At 38.0% G+C, this 18930-nt stretch overlaps 1 protein-coding gene across 5 annotated transcripts in view; it reads left to right on the forward strand.

The window, feature by feature from the left end:
* Positions 1–18930, forward strand: part of phkb (phosphorylase kinase, beta) — a 68667-nt gene that overhangs the window by 8721 nt on the left and 41016 nt on the right. For all 5 annotated transcript variants that reach the window (XM_077229261.1, XM_077229259.1, XM_077229260.1 and 2 more), the window contains 5 exons: positions 2742–2841; positions 9917–10024; positions 10456–10536; positions 15497–15612; positions 18525–18588. In XM_077229261.1, the coding sequence (XP_077085376.1) occupies positions 2742–2841; positions 9917–10024; positions 10456–10536; positions 15497–15612; positions 18525–18588 (469 nt within the window). The remainder of the gene's footprint in view (positions 1–2741; positions 2842–9916; positions 10025–10455; positions 10537–15496; positions 15613–18524; positions 18589–18930) is intronic.

The following is an 18930-nucleotide window of genomic DNA, read 5'->3' on the forward strand; positions in this document are numbered from 1 at the left end:
GTGGTCCTGGTCAAGACAATCCCCTGAACTCCAAACTGAATATCAGAATGGGAAAGAAAGGTGATTTAAGCAATTTTGAGCGTGGCATGGTTGTTGGTGCCAGACGGGCCGGTCTGAGTATTTCACAATCTGCTCAGTTACTGGGATTTTCACGCACAACCATTCCTAGGGTTTACAAAGAATGGTGTGAAAAGGGAAAAACATCCAGTATGCGGCAGTCCTGTGGGCGAAAATGCCTTGTTGATGCTAAAGGTCAGAGGAGAATGGGCCAACTGATTCAAGCTGATAGAAGAGCAACTTTGACTGAAATAACCACTTGTTACAACCGAGGTATGCAGCAAAGCATTTGTGAAGCCACAACACGCACAACCTTGAGGCGGATGGGCTACAACAGCAGAAGACCCCACCGGATACCACTCATCTCCACTACAAATAGGAAAAAGAGGCTACAATTTGCAAGAGCTCACCAAAATTGGACAGTTGAAGACTGGAAAAATGTTGCCTGGTCTGATGAGTCTCGATTTCTGTTGAGACATTCAGATTGGCGTAAACAGAATGAGAACATGGATACATCATGCCTTGTTACCACTGTGCAGGCTGGTGGTGGTGGTGTAATGGTGTGGGGGATTTTTTTCTTGGGACACTTTAGGCCCCTGAGGGTGTACTCACACTAGCCAGTTTGAACCGTGCCCGAGTGCGTTTGACCACCAAAGCGCGTTTCGTTTGACTAGTGTGAGTGCTCCGAACCGTGCCCGGGCGCGGCTCGATTAGCCGGCCCTGGCCCGCTTGGAAGAGGTGGGCCAGAGCACGGTTCAGTTGGACTCGGGCGCGGTTCGCATGCAGTGTGAGCGCTAACCGTGCTGGAGCACGGAATAGGACGCGTGATGTACGGGAACTGTAGTTCGTAATCAAAGCTGCAGAGTCCTTGCTGCACTTCAGCTGGTACCTTGCAAACCTCCTCATACGAGCAGCACGATTACGTGAAAATTTTCGCGCCACTAAGGCGACTCATCTGTTTAACAACAGGCTGTGGAGGGCTGTGGAGGCTGCAGAAAACAGAGCGATGGACTCCATTGTGTTCAGAGAGCGCCTCTCTTCTTGTTTATCCCGAAACCGTCGCACCATAATGACGTAAGCGTGCTCCGGCACGAATGCTGAAACCCTATGTGAGTGCAGGCCAGAGGGGGAGTGGGGAGGGCGGACAATCGTACTCGGGCCCGGTTCATGGCAACCGTTCCTAGTGTGAGTACACCCTTAGTGTCAATTGGGCATCATTTAAATGCCACGGCCTACCTGAGCATTGTTTCTGACCATGTACATCGCTTTATGGCCACCATGTACCCATCCTCTGATGGCTACTTCCAGCAGGATAATGCACCATGTCAGAAAGCTTGAATCATTTCAAATTGGTTTCTTGAACATGACAATGAGTTCACTGTACTAAAATGGCCCCCACAGTCACCAGATCTCAACCCATTAGAGCATCTTTGGGATGTGGTGGAACGGGAGCTTCATGCCCTGGATGTGCATCCCACAAATCTCCATCAACTGCAAAATGCTATCCTATCGATATGGGCCAACAATGATAAAGAATGCTTTCAGCACCTTGTTGAATCAATGGCACGTACCATTAAGGCAGTTCTAAAGGTGAAAGGGGGCCAAACACAGTATTAGTATGGTGTTCCTAATAATCCTTTAGGTGAGTGTACTCTCTTCCTACTGACCTAATACGTAAAACATTATGGGAATCTTGCAAACCAGACTGGAATTAAACTTTATCGCCTGAAGCCCTCAGTTTGGTTTAAAGATGAAAACACACCATGCACAATGTTCCGTGTGGAAATGATCAGAGCAGAAATGAAAGCTGCAGTTCACTGTATGTTTTTCAGTCTTCTCATTTTATGTTCATATATAAATTGCGCAAGCTTATTTTGTCCATTAGATCAAAATGTCTATAAAAAAAACATACATTTAGCCGCCTTTAGACCTTCCCCCCGAAGAAATCTGTACAGAACTGGACAAAAGACATGAATTAAAACACCAGGTGTAAATGGGTTGTGTCTCCCTTGTCTTCTTCGACCAAAAATGCATCTTAATGCCAGGTGTAAACAGGGCTTAATATTCAGTAGCAAGGGAATAAGTTACAGATATTTTAAACCTATAGCATAACAAGCACAGACACACACACGCACCTTCCCTCTTTCTAAAGCAGGTCACCAGCACTCTTGGGGCCCAGGTCAAGGTTACAAGATTTATAGGAGGGCCCCCAAGACCTAGACTTTCCTTTGAACTCCTAAGATGAAGTATTTCTTTTCCTTCTCACTCCTCCTGGTGAGGGTTGTTCCTCTAGAGGACGAAAACGGGGATAAAAATAGAGAGCAGGCGTATATCAGAGACAGACGTAGTCATCAGTCTTCACCTCTGCATATTAGCATTGTCAGAGGAGTTTAATTAAGATGATTCCAATCTGACAGCAAGGCCTGAACCCATTACTTACTCTCTATTTATCTCTGTAGGAGTATATGTGGGTGGTGTGCATGTGTGTGCTCTACATGAGCGCTCTTGATATGTGTTGAAGGTTTGTCTCATTTGCATGTTTGCTTTTTTTTATTACTGTGATAGTTTGAACACTTTGCCTTGCTGTAGTACATGGTGCTGACATGCTGCAGAATCTCACTTTTTGACACGTTCAACATAATAAAGTGCTTTACAGGAACTCATGCAGAATGTTTCTTGCACAGGCGAATCGACGATGACATGGGCCGCACTCATGAACTGGAGCACTCTGCCATCAAGTGCATGCGGGGGATTATGTACTGCTACATGCGGCAGTCTGATAAGGTGGGTCACACCATAGGACAGAGCTGCATGCATGTCACTCATCAATTCTGCCTTTTTAAAAACTCAAACAGCCTGCTGAAGATCGCTTTATTCCCCCCTGGTGAGCAGTTTCATACTTTTAGACAACTTTCCAGTCCTGTTGATCATTTTTGGTACTGTTCTTGTAAGGTTAGTGCCGTAACCTCATGCAGCAGCCTGCAGATCAAACGTCCTTGTGAAGTTTGGCAAGATTGCATACTCTATATTTAAAGGGATAGTCCACCCAAAAATTCTTGTCAGTAATTACTCACCCTCATGTTGTTCCAACCCCGTAAGACCTTCGTTCATCGTCGTAACACAAAAAAATTCAGATATTTTTGAATAAATCTGAAAGCTGGATCACTCCTCCATAGGCTTCTAATGGATTGAAACTTGCCAGCCCCAAAAAGTTATTAAAAACATCGTTAAAATAGTCCAATTTACTACAGTGGCTCAATCTTAAGTTTATCAAGCGACGAGAATACTTTTTGTGCGCAAAAAAAACGCACGTACAACACAGAAGCACTACGCTGTTAAACTACGTGAACTGACTCGAGGCCCACAGAGAAGGAAATGAATAGTTGTAATAAAGTCGTTATTTTTTTTTTTTTTTGCGCACAAAAAGTATTCTCGTCGCTTAATATACATAAGATTGAGCCACTGTAGTCACTCGGACTATTTTAACGATATCTTTCATAAATCTTTCGGGGCTGGCAAGTTTCAATCCCTTAGAAGCCTATGGACTAGTATGGAGGAGTGAACCAGCTCTCAGATTTAATCTAAAATATCTTAATTTGTGTCCCAAAGATGAACGAAGGTTTTACAGGGTTGGAACAACATGAGGGTGAGTAATTACTGACAGAATTTTCATTTTTGGGTGAACTATCCCTTTAACACTTGTTCACATTGGTTGATTTGACTGACCTTGCCATGAATTTCCATATGTATATTCCCACTATACCATTTATTTACTTTCAGAGGAAATGTACACACATCCCACGCTCTTTTTTTCCCCCTATGGCTCACCACACTTGCAAGCAACACTAGGCTTTCTTTACTGTTCTGGGGTTATAGTAAATCTCAGAAAGAGCTTTGCACATGGTGTGAAGCTTTTTTTATGGACTCTACTCAATGTTTCAGGGCTCAGCGGTAAGGATTTTTTTTCTGTTGCCCAGTCAGTCCAGGAGTTCAGATTTTTCAGGGACTGAAATCTCTCTCAAGTTTCATTAAAAACATCTTAAATTGTGTTTTGAAGATGAATAAAAGTCTTATGGGTTTGGAATGGCTTGAGGGTCAGTAATTGATCATAGAATATTTGTTTTTGGATCCCTATAAGTCTTCTTTAAAAGCTGGATATAAAATAGCTAACCTTGCCTTGTTTTACTAATTCCGCCTGTCTATCCTTCAACTCTCACACTGGAACGTGGCAGCAATGTCTGTGACACACCTCAATAAAGAGTTGATTTTGACTACAGATGTGTGAACTCACTCCACAGCGTGGATGGCATTTGGGTATTATTTAAGGGTTTTCTCTGGGTTGCATTTGAGTGGCTGCCAGTTGGGCTTTTCTGTGGTTTTAACAGTTGGATGTTGCTGCAATCAGGGTTTTGACAACGTTCCCATGGCGAGCTGCCTAGAGCGACTGTGGCCATTTGCAGAGTTGTTGTGCTTCCTGTTTTGGTCCAGCTGGTACTGTTTTTACCACCAGAGCTAAAAGCGAATGTTAAGCAATGCACATGAAAATTTCTAATCTTTCATAAGTACTGGGGTACAGGCCCCTCATCGAAAAGTGTTTCCATATTTTGATGCACTTTAATGATACTGTTATGAATATGGATATAAATTGTCTTAATAAATTACAGTTCAGAGTTTGTTCACAAGCAGCATGGCACAGTCGCTGACGAAGGAAGACATTCGCTAATATTGTTTCATACTGTATTTAAATATGACCTCATCCAGCACTCGTTTTGTTTTCTGTCTGAGAAATTATTCTGTTACGGTGTGAGAAACCAGTGCAGGAGTGAACTGTTTGAATGAATACAATTTTATGCAAACCCATTTGATCAATAGTGATTATGCCAGTTCTGATTTTAAACAGCTCATTGAAAACACGCAAGACATGACTTCTGAAATATTATTAGGGATAATGATTCTCAGGTTGGTATATGGAAATCTCCACCATCAGAAATAGATTTTTTACTACTATATTTGGGTATATCAGGGGTGGTGATAGGGCAGTGGATAAGACACATGTCTTTGGTGTGAGAGACCCGGGTTCGAATCCACTGTGAGACACCAATGTGTCCCTGAGCAAGACACTTAACCCCTAGTTGCTCCAGAGGCGTGCGACCTCTGACATATATAGCAATCGTAAGTCGCTTTGGATAAAAGCGTCAGCTAAATGAATAAATGTAAATGTAAATATTTTACTGGGGCACAGTGGTCATTTACTGTTTCTCATGCCCCAGTAAAAAAGGGTCTAGTAGCGTTGTCCCTGTCCCTAATGCATATAGAAACTGGGAGAGAAGCTCCATCAAAAGGATAACACTTCACAATAAAGTTGAATACATTAACATTATAGCCATGGCAATAGGGTATACTACTATTCAAAAGTTTGGGGTCAGTAATATACAGTATACATTTTTTGAGAAATTAATACTTTCAACAGGGATGCATTAAATTGATCAAAAGTGACAGTAAAGTCTTTCATAATGTTACTAAAGATTTGTATTATGCTTTATTCTTTGATGAACTTTATATTCATCAAAGAATACTGAAAAAATTAAAAATGTCTTTTTCACATATATTATTCCATGTTTAAATATATTAAAATAGAAAACAGTAATAGTAGTAGTATTTTATGAGACTTGGTACATGACACCTTTTTTTACCACTTTTTGGTAACATAAACTTTAGACTTTTCAATCTGCAGATCATTGCAGTTTTTTACCGTTAATGAATTGGATGTATCTGAGTTTACCTTATTGGTGATGTGCTGATGTGCTGTTTTTAACAGTAAGAGTAGTCTCATTTCCCATGCAAAAAGAGCTCATGTTAATGCTGTTTTTACAGTTGGCCATTGCTCTAAAGCAACTGTTCTCTCCCGGCGTAGACCTGAGCAATTATGCCTCTCTTGTGCCTTTGAAATTGTTCCATTTCATTTATTCCTGACCCCCAAGACCTGATTTGCAAGAAAGCTTTTCTGTGTCTTAATTATAATACCTCGTTTATGCAGTTAATTACAGAGTGCAGTGCTCATTAACATCTGTCTATAGCATTCACAAAGTACATTGGGTTTTTTAATAAACTCACAATGCGCTGCAACCGTTCATATAATCTGTTCCCCAGGTATATTCAACAGACGTGTTTACTGTGGCATGCGGCTCACTGTAAAAAATAAGTCACAAACAGATGAAAAGCCGCAACAAAGCATGAATGCTAGAATTATAGTTAAGACGTGCATGTTTTCTCTTTTCCAGCGTTAAACTGCTCTATATGTCTCTCACAAAGCAGCATGTGCTCCCAGTTTTGATGAGTTTAATAAAGGTCAATCCAAAGTCACACATAATAAATCACTTTGATGGAGTCTCTGTTTTGCCAAGTAGTGTGTCATAGAATAATAGATGTTCTTGTAGCAACTGAAGGTTACTCACTGCCCGGTTGTGCTTTCAGTTTTTATTGGTTTAATTTTACAGGCAGTGATGACTAACAGATGTTTCAAATGCCATCCCTTTGTCTCACAGGTGTCTTTATCGCTCTTCTGCCTCTATCCATGTTTGCTTTTGTGGATTTGGACCCATAAGTGAGGGTTTTCTGTTTGGCTGAATCTTACAGCTGTGTTTGGCCTGTTATACAGCTGTGTAACTAGTGTGAAAAAGAAATCATTGTGTGTATCTGGGACAGAAGAATGCCTCTCATGACCTGACAAGAGAGGAGAAGGGAGAAATAAAAAAATGGGCCACTTATTTATATCACTTAAAATATGCTGTGGGGGCCCGTGTGTGATGCGGTCAGTGAGAAAGGTCGGCCCAGTTTTCTGCTGTATTGACGGGTGAAGTGTCCCTTCCGTAACTGTAGGATAATAATATGTGAATGACGGATAGAGATCTAAATCCCTGTGGTCTATAGAATCAAAGAATCACTGGCTTCTGTGCAACGTGTATTCACTTTTTTTTTTATCCGTGTTAAGGACAAGGTAGCCTAATCGGGATGTTGTTTGCTATATTGTACCTGCAGACATTTTGAGTTAGAACAGAGAATCCCACTGTGTCTCCTGGATTTTAGAACAGATGATATTCTGCTAATGCATTTGTGGAAGACTTGAGAAAATCCTTGGGGCTGTGTTAGATATATGGGGTACAGTCAGTGTGTCAATATATATATATATATATATATATATATATATATATATATATATATATATATATATATATATATATATATATATATATATATATATATATATATATATATATATATATGCCCAGGGGCCATCAGTTAATTTTAAAGTAGATTATATTTGTATATACCAATTATTAGATTAATCTTTGATTTATTTCTTTTTTTACACTTATCTCTTTTGAAATAATCAATCTAATAATTTATAATGGAAATCCACCATGCTTTCTGCTTTTTTATTTGTTATTTTGCGGCATATGCCTCATTTTTGTGCGCATTAAATAGTAATGCCTATATATATATATATTGCGACCTCATTCTTGACATCTTGGGGAAAAAACCCTGGGGCAGTCACATCTGCTGGGTAGCGGATTGGTTTTCTGTGGTGAGTCAGAGCAGAAGTCTTACCTATCGTCTGCATAATCTTCTCATTTATTTGAGTCTATGACTTGCATCTGTTCAGTGTACTATTTATTTATCAACTTCTTCTCTTTCTGTTTGATCACCTTGAATTTCATCTGGTATGTTATGTCTTCTTGTCAATAACAGTCTGGTATTTAATAAGCAAATGTTAGGGCAAATAATATCAGTATCGGCAGCATGTGCCATAGTGTCATGTTTGGCCAAGCGTTTGATGTGTTGGTATAATTTTTTTATTTATGTCACATCAAGATTGAAGTTATTATTGTTTTGTGAAAATGGATGACGATATGGATTTATAAACGACTATTGGCCTGGTTTATCGGATCGTCTTCCATTTTATTTATCATTTTTTTGGATGTAATGTTTTTGTAACATTTTTGGGAAACGCTTAATTTTACAGTACAGTGCTTACAGTGTACTTACCTAGAAAGTACTGGGTAATATAAGGTAAGTACATGGGTTTAGGTTAAGTTTAGGGCTAGGTTCAGGGTTAGTATCTAGTTATTACACAGTTATTATAATTACTATAATAAGTACATAGTATGTACATGGGGAAACAGGACTGTATAATGAAGCATCACCCATTTTTGTATGTTATTTTGGAATGATTAGGAATGCTTTATATGTGTTGCAAATTATGTGTGGGATATTTTGTGGATTTGTTGATATATTGATCATGTTGTTTAATTTGCATATGCTTTTTGAGCGTGTTTTTTTTTTAGGGGGGGGGGGGTTCTGATGTGGACGTGGTTGGTTAGATTCATTTGATTGTTATCTGGTGATTAAGTTTGGAAAAGCTTGCAATGGGAAACACCTGTGAAGAAGTCCCCTCCTGGTGATCATTGTACTCACACTCTTTTAAAGATTTCTGGAGAAAGTATTGTATGATTCACTGATGAAGGCTTATTGCCGAAACATTTGAATAATCCAGATGTGCTTTGTTGCATAATACATTTTTTTTATATAATTTATAAAGGAAGATAAGCAAGTGCGGATCTTTTGTTTTTCTGTTTGAAAGGATTTATATTTTTACGGTTCTAAGACCCAAAAAAAGGATGAGCGCAGTGATTTCTATCTTTTTTGATTTGGCCAAGCTTCTTAAAAATGAATTAAAATTTTTCCATCATAAGAATTTAAAATATTCTGTTTTGAAATATATATTTTGTGTATGTATGCTAGAATGTCACTATAGACCTTCAATGCATGCAGTCATGAACTACACATTTTCTTCTGCCTGATCAGAGAATAATCTAATGACCATATGATTTTATTACAGAGTGAATTTAGAAAAATATGCTGTTTATTTGTCCTTTATACATACATTCGATTTTTTGACTGATATACTAAAAAGAAAAACCAGAGCATAAAAATGTTTAATCAATTGAAAAAAAAAAGGTATATACAGTGTATATATATATATTGCAATGTCCTTTCACCCATCTATCCAATATTTTACTTCCTTCACTTTTTGTGATATACAATGAACTTTATTAAGTTGTCATGTATTGTTATTAAACCTATCTAAACCAATGACATCACAAGTACCCTCAAATTGATGTATTCTTTCACTACAATTCCTTCTGAATTTTAATACCTGACATTTATCACTTTACTAGCACATGTTCCCAAATTCTCATTACCACACTTCGGACATCAGCTTGTATGCAAAAATATTTATATACATAATTGTAAAGTATGTTTTTGCTGTTAAAGTATCATTGATGGCAGAGAGTGGATTATGTGTCCAGCAAAGTTGTATAGCAAAAAGCTTGAGAAATAGATGTGGAGACTCATCCCGAATGAGCAGAACTGTGCTCCGGAAGCTTCTTAGTATCTATTTCAAGCCAAGCAGACATCTGGGGGCGCTACATCTTTCTTGTGGAGAGATGCGTGCATGCATTCAAGGTTGCTCCCAAACACCTACACCATCTTAATTGTAATTTGCTGTTTAAAAATCGGATGTGCATTTACCAATATATTGCAACATTACAGCACAGGGCTTTAGATGTGATAAAAAAGTGTTTTTATAGAGTGTGTTACAATTGTACCCACACCTCCAGAAATACCAATACACTCTTTCTTTTATTTTTTCACTCACAAACCTTAGTAAGCATTTGATGAATTATGAAACAGCCGATACTTTGTTCATATTTTGCATCCATCATGGACTCACTCTCCTTCTTTCCCCATTTTCCCATTTGTCTTTTCTCTATCTCTTTCTCTAATATTCTCACAGGTGGAGAAATTTAAGCAGGACCCGAGTCCGTCCACGTGCCTTCACTCAGTATTTAACGTGCACACCGGAGATGAGGTTTACCAGTATGAAGAGTACAGCCATCTACAGGTTATTTCCGTCATACATACACACACAGTATTCACTTCAATTGCTATAAAGAGTTTTTTGCTATTAGCATGATATTGTTCACTCCCAATTCTGTATCTAAAATATAATTGAAACACAATTATGAGTATCATATCTAACGATATTATTGAAAGTTTTGGAAAGAGCTCTTGTAACCTGCTCTTTCAGTATTTCATGATATAATATAGATTGTGTCGTCTCATTCTTTATCACTGCGTGTTTTCTGCATTTATGCTGCTGCAATATCTGGTCAACACCCCATAAACCTAATTGAAGTAATAAAACCTTGAGTTTTCAGAAAAAAGTTTCTCCTTTTGCTCACCATTTACATTCATATAAAAAGAATACAATTATTATAAAACTGCTGTAACATAACTATTTTTGAATATTTCTTTCCTTTTCATTTCAAACAGATTGATGCTGTGTCTCTGTTTCTATTGTACCTGGTCGAAATGATTTGTTCTGGCCTTCAAATAATCTACAATACAGATGAGGTATGACTTGACTGCATGAACTACACTTAAAAAAGTACCAGTAGCAGTTCAATTCATATCGTTAGGGGCCAATCACTGAAGGTGCGTAGGACCGCATTATCAAATGTGATGACTCTATGTCTGCAATTTTTTGGCATATTGACACCTTACTTTGTATGTGTCATTATCACCTCACTCTGACCACACAACATCAATTTGGTCACAGAGCCACTCATTTTTTTTTTTTTTTTTTTTAAAGTGATAAACCAATAAATCACATTGCTAGTGATTGTATTTAATTTTTCTTAAAAAAAGCATTTTGCCTAAAATCATCTTAATATGTCTTTACTTGCTCATTGTTGCAGTTGGTCTGATGGTCCCAGCCATGTTGGCATGACTTGTCGTGTTCTTTGTGCTTGGCCCCGATAATTGCTGCTTGCAGCTATATTTTAAATTTGATTCAGTTCAATTTATTTGCATAGCACTCTTTACAATACATAATGTATTGTTACAAAGCAGTTTTACAAATAAACATGCCTTAAGGGACTTTCACATTTACAGCTGTTTAGCAAATTTTCAGAGAAAATCCAGTCGTTTCAATAGGAATCCATGCTATCTGAAATTTTGCGTGAGGGCATTTTATTTTCCTGCAATGATTTCACAAGATCTTCAAGTCACACGGATTTGTTGAATTGACAATAGACATTTTGCTGAAATTTCACTGTGACTGAACCTTTAAACTGCAAACCACAGTCGAATCAAGGAAAAGCTCACCAAAATATTTAACTTTCTAAATGTTTACAAAGGTATTAACATTACGATGGTACTGTCACAATGCTTTCTGTCCATCCATAATAATGACTTTAGATGAGAATTAAATGATTGGGGAGGTTTTTTAACCTCAATGGGACTGTCAGTTTCTTCCATGATGCTAGCTGTAGTAGATTAGGCAGTGAAATATTTTTACACCCGAAATCTGGTCCCTGACCACTGGATTCTCTCTCTTCCTGCCTGGGGACTCGCTCTTAGGGCATTCTGGCCATGACTACATTGAGCAATTTAGCTGTAAGAAACATTACTGCAACAAGAAAGCTAAGTTGAGTTGAAATGGTTAAGGGCAAAGAGCATAAATGCCAATTCCTCCATTTTACCAAGCTGCGGGATCACTTATGCAACTGCTCAAGCACTCTGTTTGGAAAACACTGTTGCACAAATATGAAACCATCTTTTAAAAGGCCTCTTCAAATCCTGCCAGCACTCACCCCTGACCCCTGGACTCACACACCAGAGGAGACATTGAAGTGTGTTAGTGGTTGCTGTAATAGTTGTGTAATCTCTCTCTTTTCTTTGGACTGTGCGGACTTCATTAATAGCATCTTTTATTCCTGCTGTCCGCACACAGGGGCATTTACTTAACACTTTGCTGCTGATAAAACAATGTTTGTTGAATAACGGCAATGTTTATTTATTCAGCCACATTGTCCTTATCTTCAGAAATATTGTTTCTCTTAAATTTTTAAGCAACTACAGAGTACGACCATTTTGTGCATATGACAGGCAGTATCACCTTTTTAGCTGAGCCTTCCACCCTAACCTTAACAAATGGTCACAGTAGCTTTTATTTAGCTATTTGCTAAAGAAGCCTAATTGAAGTCTCTAAACAGTGCCTACTCGGGTATGTAATGCAATTTAAAAAACACAGTCTTGAAATCAGCAGCCCATTACATTCCATTATTAATGAACAGCAGAACAAATCGGGGAGAAATTGCCAGTGTAATATTTTTCCTACTCATCTTTGGCAGAGCTTTTTTCTTATATAATGTAAGCTTTGCCTCATCAGTGGGCCCTAGTTCTGGTTTGGCTTAGTACTTAGATTTGGGTTGACTGGTTGTAAGGGGATTCATGATATTAATAGTATACACTTATTTTATATAATTTATTGCAATGTTTTCAACCGTTACCATGGTTCTAAATACAGATGAATCCTAATTTGTGTGATATCTTCTTGCAAAAAACATGACAGTAAAAAATACTGATTTAATAAAATAAAAATTTATCAGGACGGGCAATAGAAATGCAGAGTTAGGCTAAATTAAGTTCTCAGGACTTGCTACATGTTGGTGTGTAGATTCTTGATAAAATTTGTTTAAATGTTTGATTTTCAGAAAGTGAGAAAATGTAATGAAAATATTTACTTGTTTTGCTGCTTGCTATTCTGTTGGAATCTTAAGTCATTTGATATTTAAACAGCTAATAGTAGCTACTAAATGTCCATTTAGGAGCGGTTTGTGTGTATGTCTTTTAAAACTTGAACCTCTTACAAAACTCAGAATGTATATTTGTCAAATGAGTGAATAAGAAATGTCATTGTTGAAATCTGTTATTTGAAAGATTGTCACTGATATGCAGACTAAGGGCTGCTTCAACATTTAGGGCCCAATTTTAACGATCTGAAACGAAAGTATCAAACGCAAAACGCAAGTAACTTTGTGGGCGGATCTCGGGCGCTGTTGCTATTATACTGGCTGGATAAATTACTCTTGCACTCGACGCAAATCTAAAATACGTTGGTCATAAGTAGCTACATTACTCATAGGTGTGGTTTGGGCGTAGCGTGAAATAAACCAATCAGAGCGTCATCTCACATTCCCTTTAAAGCAGGCGCGCTTCTTCCATGGCGGATTGCTATTATGATGGCGGATTTGCCAGGCGCAGGCCAGGAGCGGTTCACAGCCGAGGAGGGAGTCTGTTCTCATCAGGGCCGTAAAAGACAGAGAAGTGACATTGTATGGGGATGGGAGAAACCCGCCCAAAATTAGCTTCGGTTAAACAGGCGTATAATAATAATAATGTTATCGTATAATAACATCTGTCTGGATGAACTGAAACTCTGGCTTTCTAGTAACTTCTTGAGTCTCAATGAGAGCAAAACTGAAATGATCACGTTTTGCCCCAATGACCGTAGTACTCATGATTTTGATCTACAAACGTTGTTACCATATAGAACCAGCTGTGTTCGGAATTTGGGGGTCTGGTTTGATAACAACCTTAAATTTGATAAGCAGATAAGTGCTGTGGTTAAGTCCTGTTTCTTTCACCTCCGTCTTTTAGGCAAGGTTAAGCCTTTCTTGTCTGCTAAGCACTTTTTCATTGTCATAAATGCATTTGTAACATCCAGATTGGACTATTGTAATTCTTTATATGTTGGTGCCCCTCAGAAATGCATCACTCGCTTACAATTAGTCCAAAATGCAGCTGCACGCCTTCTCAAAGGGAAGCGTAAATTTGAACACATTACACCAGTGCTGATCTCGCTTCACTGGCTACCGGTTAAATTCAGAATTGATTTCAAAGTTCTCTTATTTGTTTTTAAGTCATTACAGAACCAGTCTCCACAGTACCTATCTGAATTACTTTGCCCAATCACACAGTCAAGATCACTCAAAAATAAGACTCTAACTTACTATTTGTCCCTCGAACCAGACTAAAAAATAGGGGTGATCGCGCCTTTGCAGCCTTCGGACCTAGGTTATGGAATAGCTTACCGGCTCACATCAGATCTGCCCAAACTCTGTCAATTTTTAAATCTTCTTTGAAAACTCATTTCTTTTCAATAGCTTTTAATATATCTTGATGTGTGTGTCTTTACATTGTACTTGTATTTTATGTCTCTTGGCCTTGTTAAGCACTTTGGTCAACTTCAGATATTTTTAAATGTGCTATACAAATAAAATTGTATTGTATTGTATAATTTGGGTAAATGTGTAAACTAGATTTATGCCTATTTTGTCACATCTTCATGGACAACACAATGATTTCCCTCATGTGGTAATATTTTTCCTTGTAATTTATGTATGTTTTGCAAAAATGGGAACTGCTGCATCTGTGTAAATGAGAGAAGCAAAGTGTATGCGCATTGTGCACATGCTACATTATGGCCAAGCATGCGCCCTTAAAATAGCATCTGAATAATGCGCCACTGACTTTAGACTAGGTTTTTCCTGTTCCGTGGCGGAATTGTTTTCTGAAACTGTAAAAAATAGCAATGTGTGTGCCGGAACACGTCTCCTCTTTTAGCTGAACAACCCCCGGAAGCGCAAGTTCATTCCCTAATTTACCAACGTGCGTCTATGGAGGGAAAGTCCGCTGTGCGTCGGGTGCAAAATAGGAATGATACATTCGTCGATGTACAACGTAAATTGCGCTGGGTGCAAGATGGTGCCCTTACTGTGATTAACTCAAATGCCTGATCCAATAAACTCAAACGACCATGACTGATCCACCTTGATTCACAGAAAAGTTACACTCTTGCTCTACTCTCGCTCACTGCGGCTGAGAGAAGGAAGAAGAGAGAAAATAGTGCCTCTCCAGGCCAGTGGTATTCATTAAGATACCATAAAGCTTGTCACATTAATCATTTTAGTCCATGCCCAAAATAAAAGTGCTCAAGTCATCCCTCTCTCCTCCTTTTTCCCTCTGCATTTTGCCTTTCGCCTACCTTCCTCAGTGCCCCATTTTAACGTGCTTTAGGGACCCTCAGTTCTCTTCATGTTAAATTAAAAGCGCTGTCAGCCCAGCCTTTCCGGGTGTTTGAGCATTTCCTCATTTATGTACTGTAAAGTCATCATTCTTTCTCTCATTTTGTTTTTCCTATGGCCGCATTCCACAATAGGGATAGGAAGTGTTGAGGGGCTTATAACATTACCAATGCCACCCATGGAAGTGATGGATTACTTTAGCTGCAGCTCTATTCAGTGGATCATTATTCAATTTAAATCTGTGTATAATGAGAATATTAGATGGGTAACATGAAGGTATTCTGATGTATTGACAAAAAAACATGGCCTAGAAAAGCTCTGAGAGCAGGCTTACTTCTCAAAGTAAATATACTTTTGTTGATGTGTGCTGATGTCTGGAATGGCAAGCAAATGCGATGGAGATCTTGATGTGACACATTTCTCTGATATGTTTGCATTTGTAGGTATCGTTCATCCAGAATCTGGTGTTTTGTGTGGAGAGGGCGTATCGTGTGCCAGACTTTGGCATGTGGGAACGAGGAAACAAATATAACAATGGAAGCACAGAGCTGCACTCCAGGTGAGTTTTTTTCACTCCCTTTCTGTTTCCTTTTAATAACTTTGTCATTAAACGAAACCGCTATAAGATAAATTGCGGGTAAGGATTCACTTTATATTGGTACAACATTAGTTATCGGATGATATTACACTTCTTGTAATTTATCACTATTGGTCAATATTGGATATTCAACTACACTACATATCAGGGTCTGTAAGATTATTTTAGTCTCTTATGCTCAACAAGGCTGCATTTATTTTATAAAAAATACAGCAAAACAGTAATATAGTGAAGTAGTATTAACATTTAAAGTTATTGTTTTATTTTAAAATGTAATTCCTGTGACGGCAAGGCTGAATTTTCAGCAATCATTACTCCAGTCTTCAGTGTCACATGATCCTTCAGAAATCATTCGGATTTGTTGCTCAAGAAACATTTCCTTTCATTATCAATGTTGAAAACAGTAAAAGCAATGCTTTTATTTGAAATGGTAATCTTTTATAACAATCTTTAAAAGTCTTTACTGTCAATTTACTGTCAATCTGTGTTGACATTAATCTTGAAAAATGCAAATAACACTGCTAAATACAATCTTTAGTAGGTACTTAACCGTACATACTGCACATTATATATTTTTTAAAACCTGTATTGATTCAATGGGTACTAAGGCAGCATTCCTCATGCTCAGTCTGGAATAAAACAAACGTTTGTTTACTGCTCGCATTAATGAATCCCAGCACCTGGAACGATGTGAAAGTCATGTTGGGGAGGTAATAGATTGGAGCATGTCTACGATGGCTCTCCAGTAAAGGTGGCACTTAATTTTGCCTCCTCTGGGTGAGTCCATGAGTGACTGAACTCTAACTGAGAGGACTCACAAAGAGAACCTCCTATCTGCCCATTGCAGATTTGATTCTTAGTGCTCTTCAGACATTATAGACTGGATTTGCCCAGACAATATGCTTTATAGAAGAGCAAGTCAATCGGCAGTGACTCCCAACACATCACTTTGCCTCTCTTTCATAACCAGGCTCAATAATGATTCTTTCCATCACTGGTTCCTTATCTTGCTGTCACAGCATCCCCACTGAGGGCCAATTAGAGTATTGACTTTTGTTCTTTGCACTGTTAACTGAATGAAAAATCTTGAAATATTGTATAACAATCAACTTATGATTCATCAGTCTTCAAATTATAGAAAGCTGTCGGTCAAGTAGGGATAAGCATGTGTAACCTGTTTTATTATGCTTTTTGCTCACTTATTTAGATAAAGCATAAACCTTTGCAGTTTTACCTCAAACAACTTAAAATTCAGCGTTGACATCACAGGAATAAATTACAATTTAAAATATATTAAAATATAAAAACAGTTATTTGAAATTGTCTTAATATTTCAGAATATTACTATTTTTTGTTGGTATTAATATTTCATTTTTGATCAAATAAATGCAGCTTTGTCGAGCATATAGACTTTTCAAAAACTTTAAAAAGTCTTCCCATAATGCATGATTATCTCTCTAAAACTGAAAAAAGGTTACTAAAACTATTGTTACTGTTGCATTTATTGAGCATCACGTTTATACAGACTCTCCCATGCACTCTGAATATTATAAATGTGAATGTTAATTATTGCAAACTGAAACAAATATTTCTTGCAAGCAATTAATGAGTTTGTACTTCTAACAAAATAATCGGTTGTGGATGGAGCTCAGAATGAGATGTGTGATAAGTGTTTTATATCAATGTACTCTGGACCAGCACAAAAGAAATAGATGTTGCTTTATTCTTTTCAGTGGTAACGTTGTTAGATTCTATTGAAACTGTGCCAGATTTTGAGGAAAGTCACAGAACTCCAGAGGGCTGTAATTCATGACCATTCAAGAGGCTCAATTAAAAGTTTATTTTGAAATGATCTCAGAAACTTTCAATTTAATTAGAATGAAAATAAAGGGAATTTCACCCAGTCACAAAGAAGAGTTTCAGTTATGTTTTCACTTAAGCCTGGTACGGCATGGCACGATTACAAACCGTTCTCGGCCCGGTATTCTCAACGCAGTAGAATGCGTGTAGTGAAGTCGACACTCAGGATTGGTCACTTGTCTGTTGCCTGGCTACCAGTTCCCTTCGCTATTTGAGCCACGTAAACACAAATTAATCATAAAATTAAAATAAATATCTGATCATTCAACATAATTCATTCACTGTTTACATCTCATATCATCACTTAACCATTGTGTTACCAAGTCAAAGACTAGCGCATTTCTATTACATTCCAAAGACCGGCTGTTGTCAGCCCCACAGTGGAAACCATATCCGTACTGGCTGTTCCTGACCGGCACAGAATAGAACGGTTAAGCAAAGAGAACAGTGTGGCCCGACGGTGGAAAAGCGGCTATTGTCAGATTTTACCAATATATCTGGGACTGAGCCCATTTGCCTTCTATCCAAGCAGAAAATCAATAATGCTTCAACCTTGATTGTAATCATAGCTGATGGTTCGGTTGGGGACGATCACACGGTCCAGAGCTGGATTCTACCATGTTCTTTTCAATTTAGAATTACCCCCAATGCCTTTCAGTTTGCTCGTTTTCTGCATTTTCACTATTGATTTTTCCTCACAGAGAGCAATTGGGCGTTTTTTTATTTATTTATTGCTCAGTACCCCTAGCTCTAATCGTGTACTCTAATCGTATTCTTCACAAGAGTGAGTGGCTGAAGAAGCAAAAATGACAGAAATTATTAGCTTTGTTTAACCTCAAAGGAGTCTTTCATGGATGAAAACAGTTTTGGAAATAGGCACCTGGAACAGAACTGTATTTAATGAGAGCTTAGTTCTCTGTGTGGGGAAAGTTCTCAATTAGCAAGTGCAATATTCATTTGTCTTAAAACGGAGGTGCTCAATGTTACTGTGAATCTGATCTATTCTCTTCTAGCTCATTGGGACTAGCCAAAGCAGCTCTGGAAGCCATCAATGGATTCAACCTGTTTGGAAATCAGGTATTGCTGATGTGTTTTGGCTGCTTACTGGGATAGTTCATACAAAAATCTATTCTGTCATAATTTTCTCGCCGTATGTCATTTGAAACATGTATAATTGTCTTTCTTCTGTGGAACACAACAGGAGATATTTAGCAGATTGTCTAAACTGATCTTTTTCAACAAAATGGTTTGGTGACCAGTAGCTGTCAAACTACAGAAACTATAATAAAGTCTACAGAATTACATTTTTTAAATTCTTTGATGAACTGCTTCTTTTATCAAGGAATAATGAATGCTTTTTGAGGAACTGTTGAATGTCCATAAAAGCATGTTAGTGGTTAAAAACAGCTGAAGGATGCA

This window comes from Siphateles boraxobius, unplaced genomic scaffold (genome assembly GCF_051911475.1).
Source record: "Siphateles boraxobius isolate OS27281-9 unplaced genomic scaffold, OSU_SipBor_1 130, whole genome shotgun sequence".
In the NCBI taxonomy this organism is placed as follows: domain Eukaryota; kingdom Metazoa; phylum Chordata; class Actinopteri; order Cypriniformes; family Leuciscidae; genus Siphateles; species Siphateles boraxobius.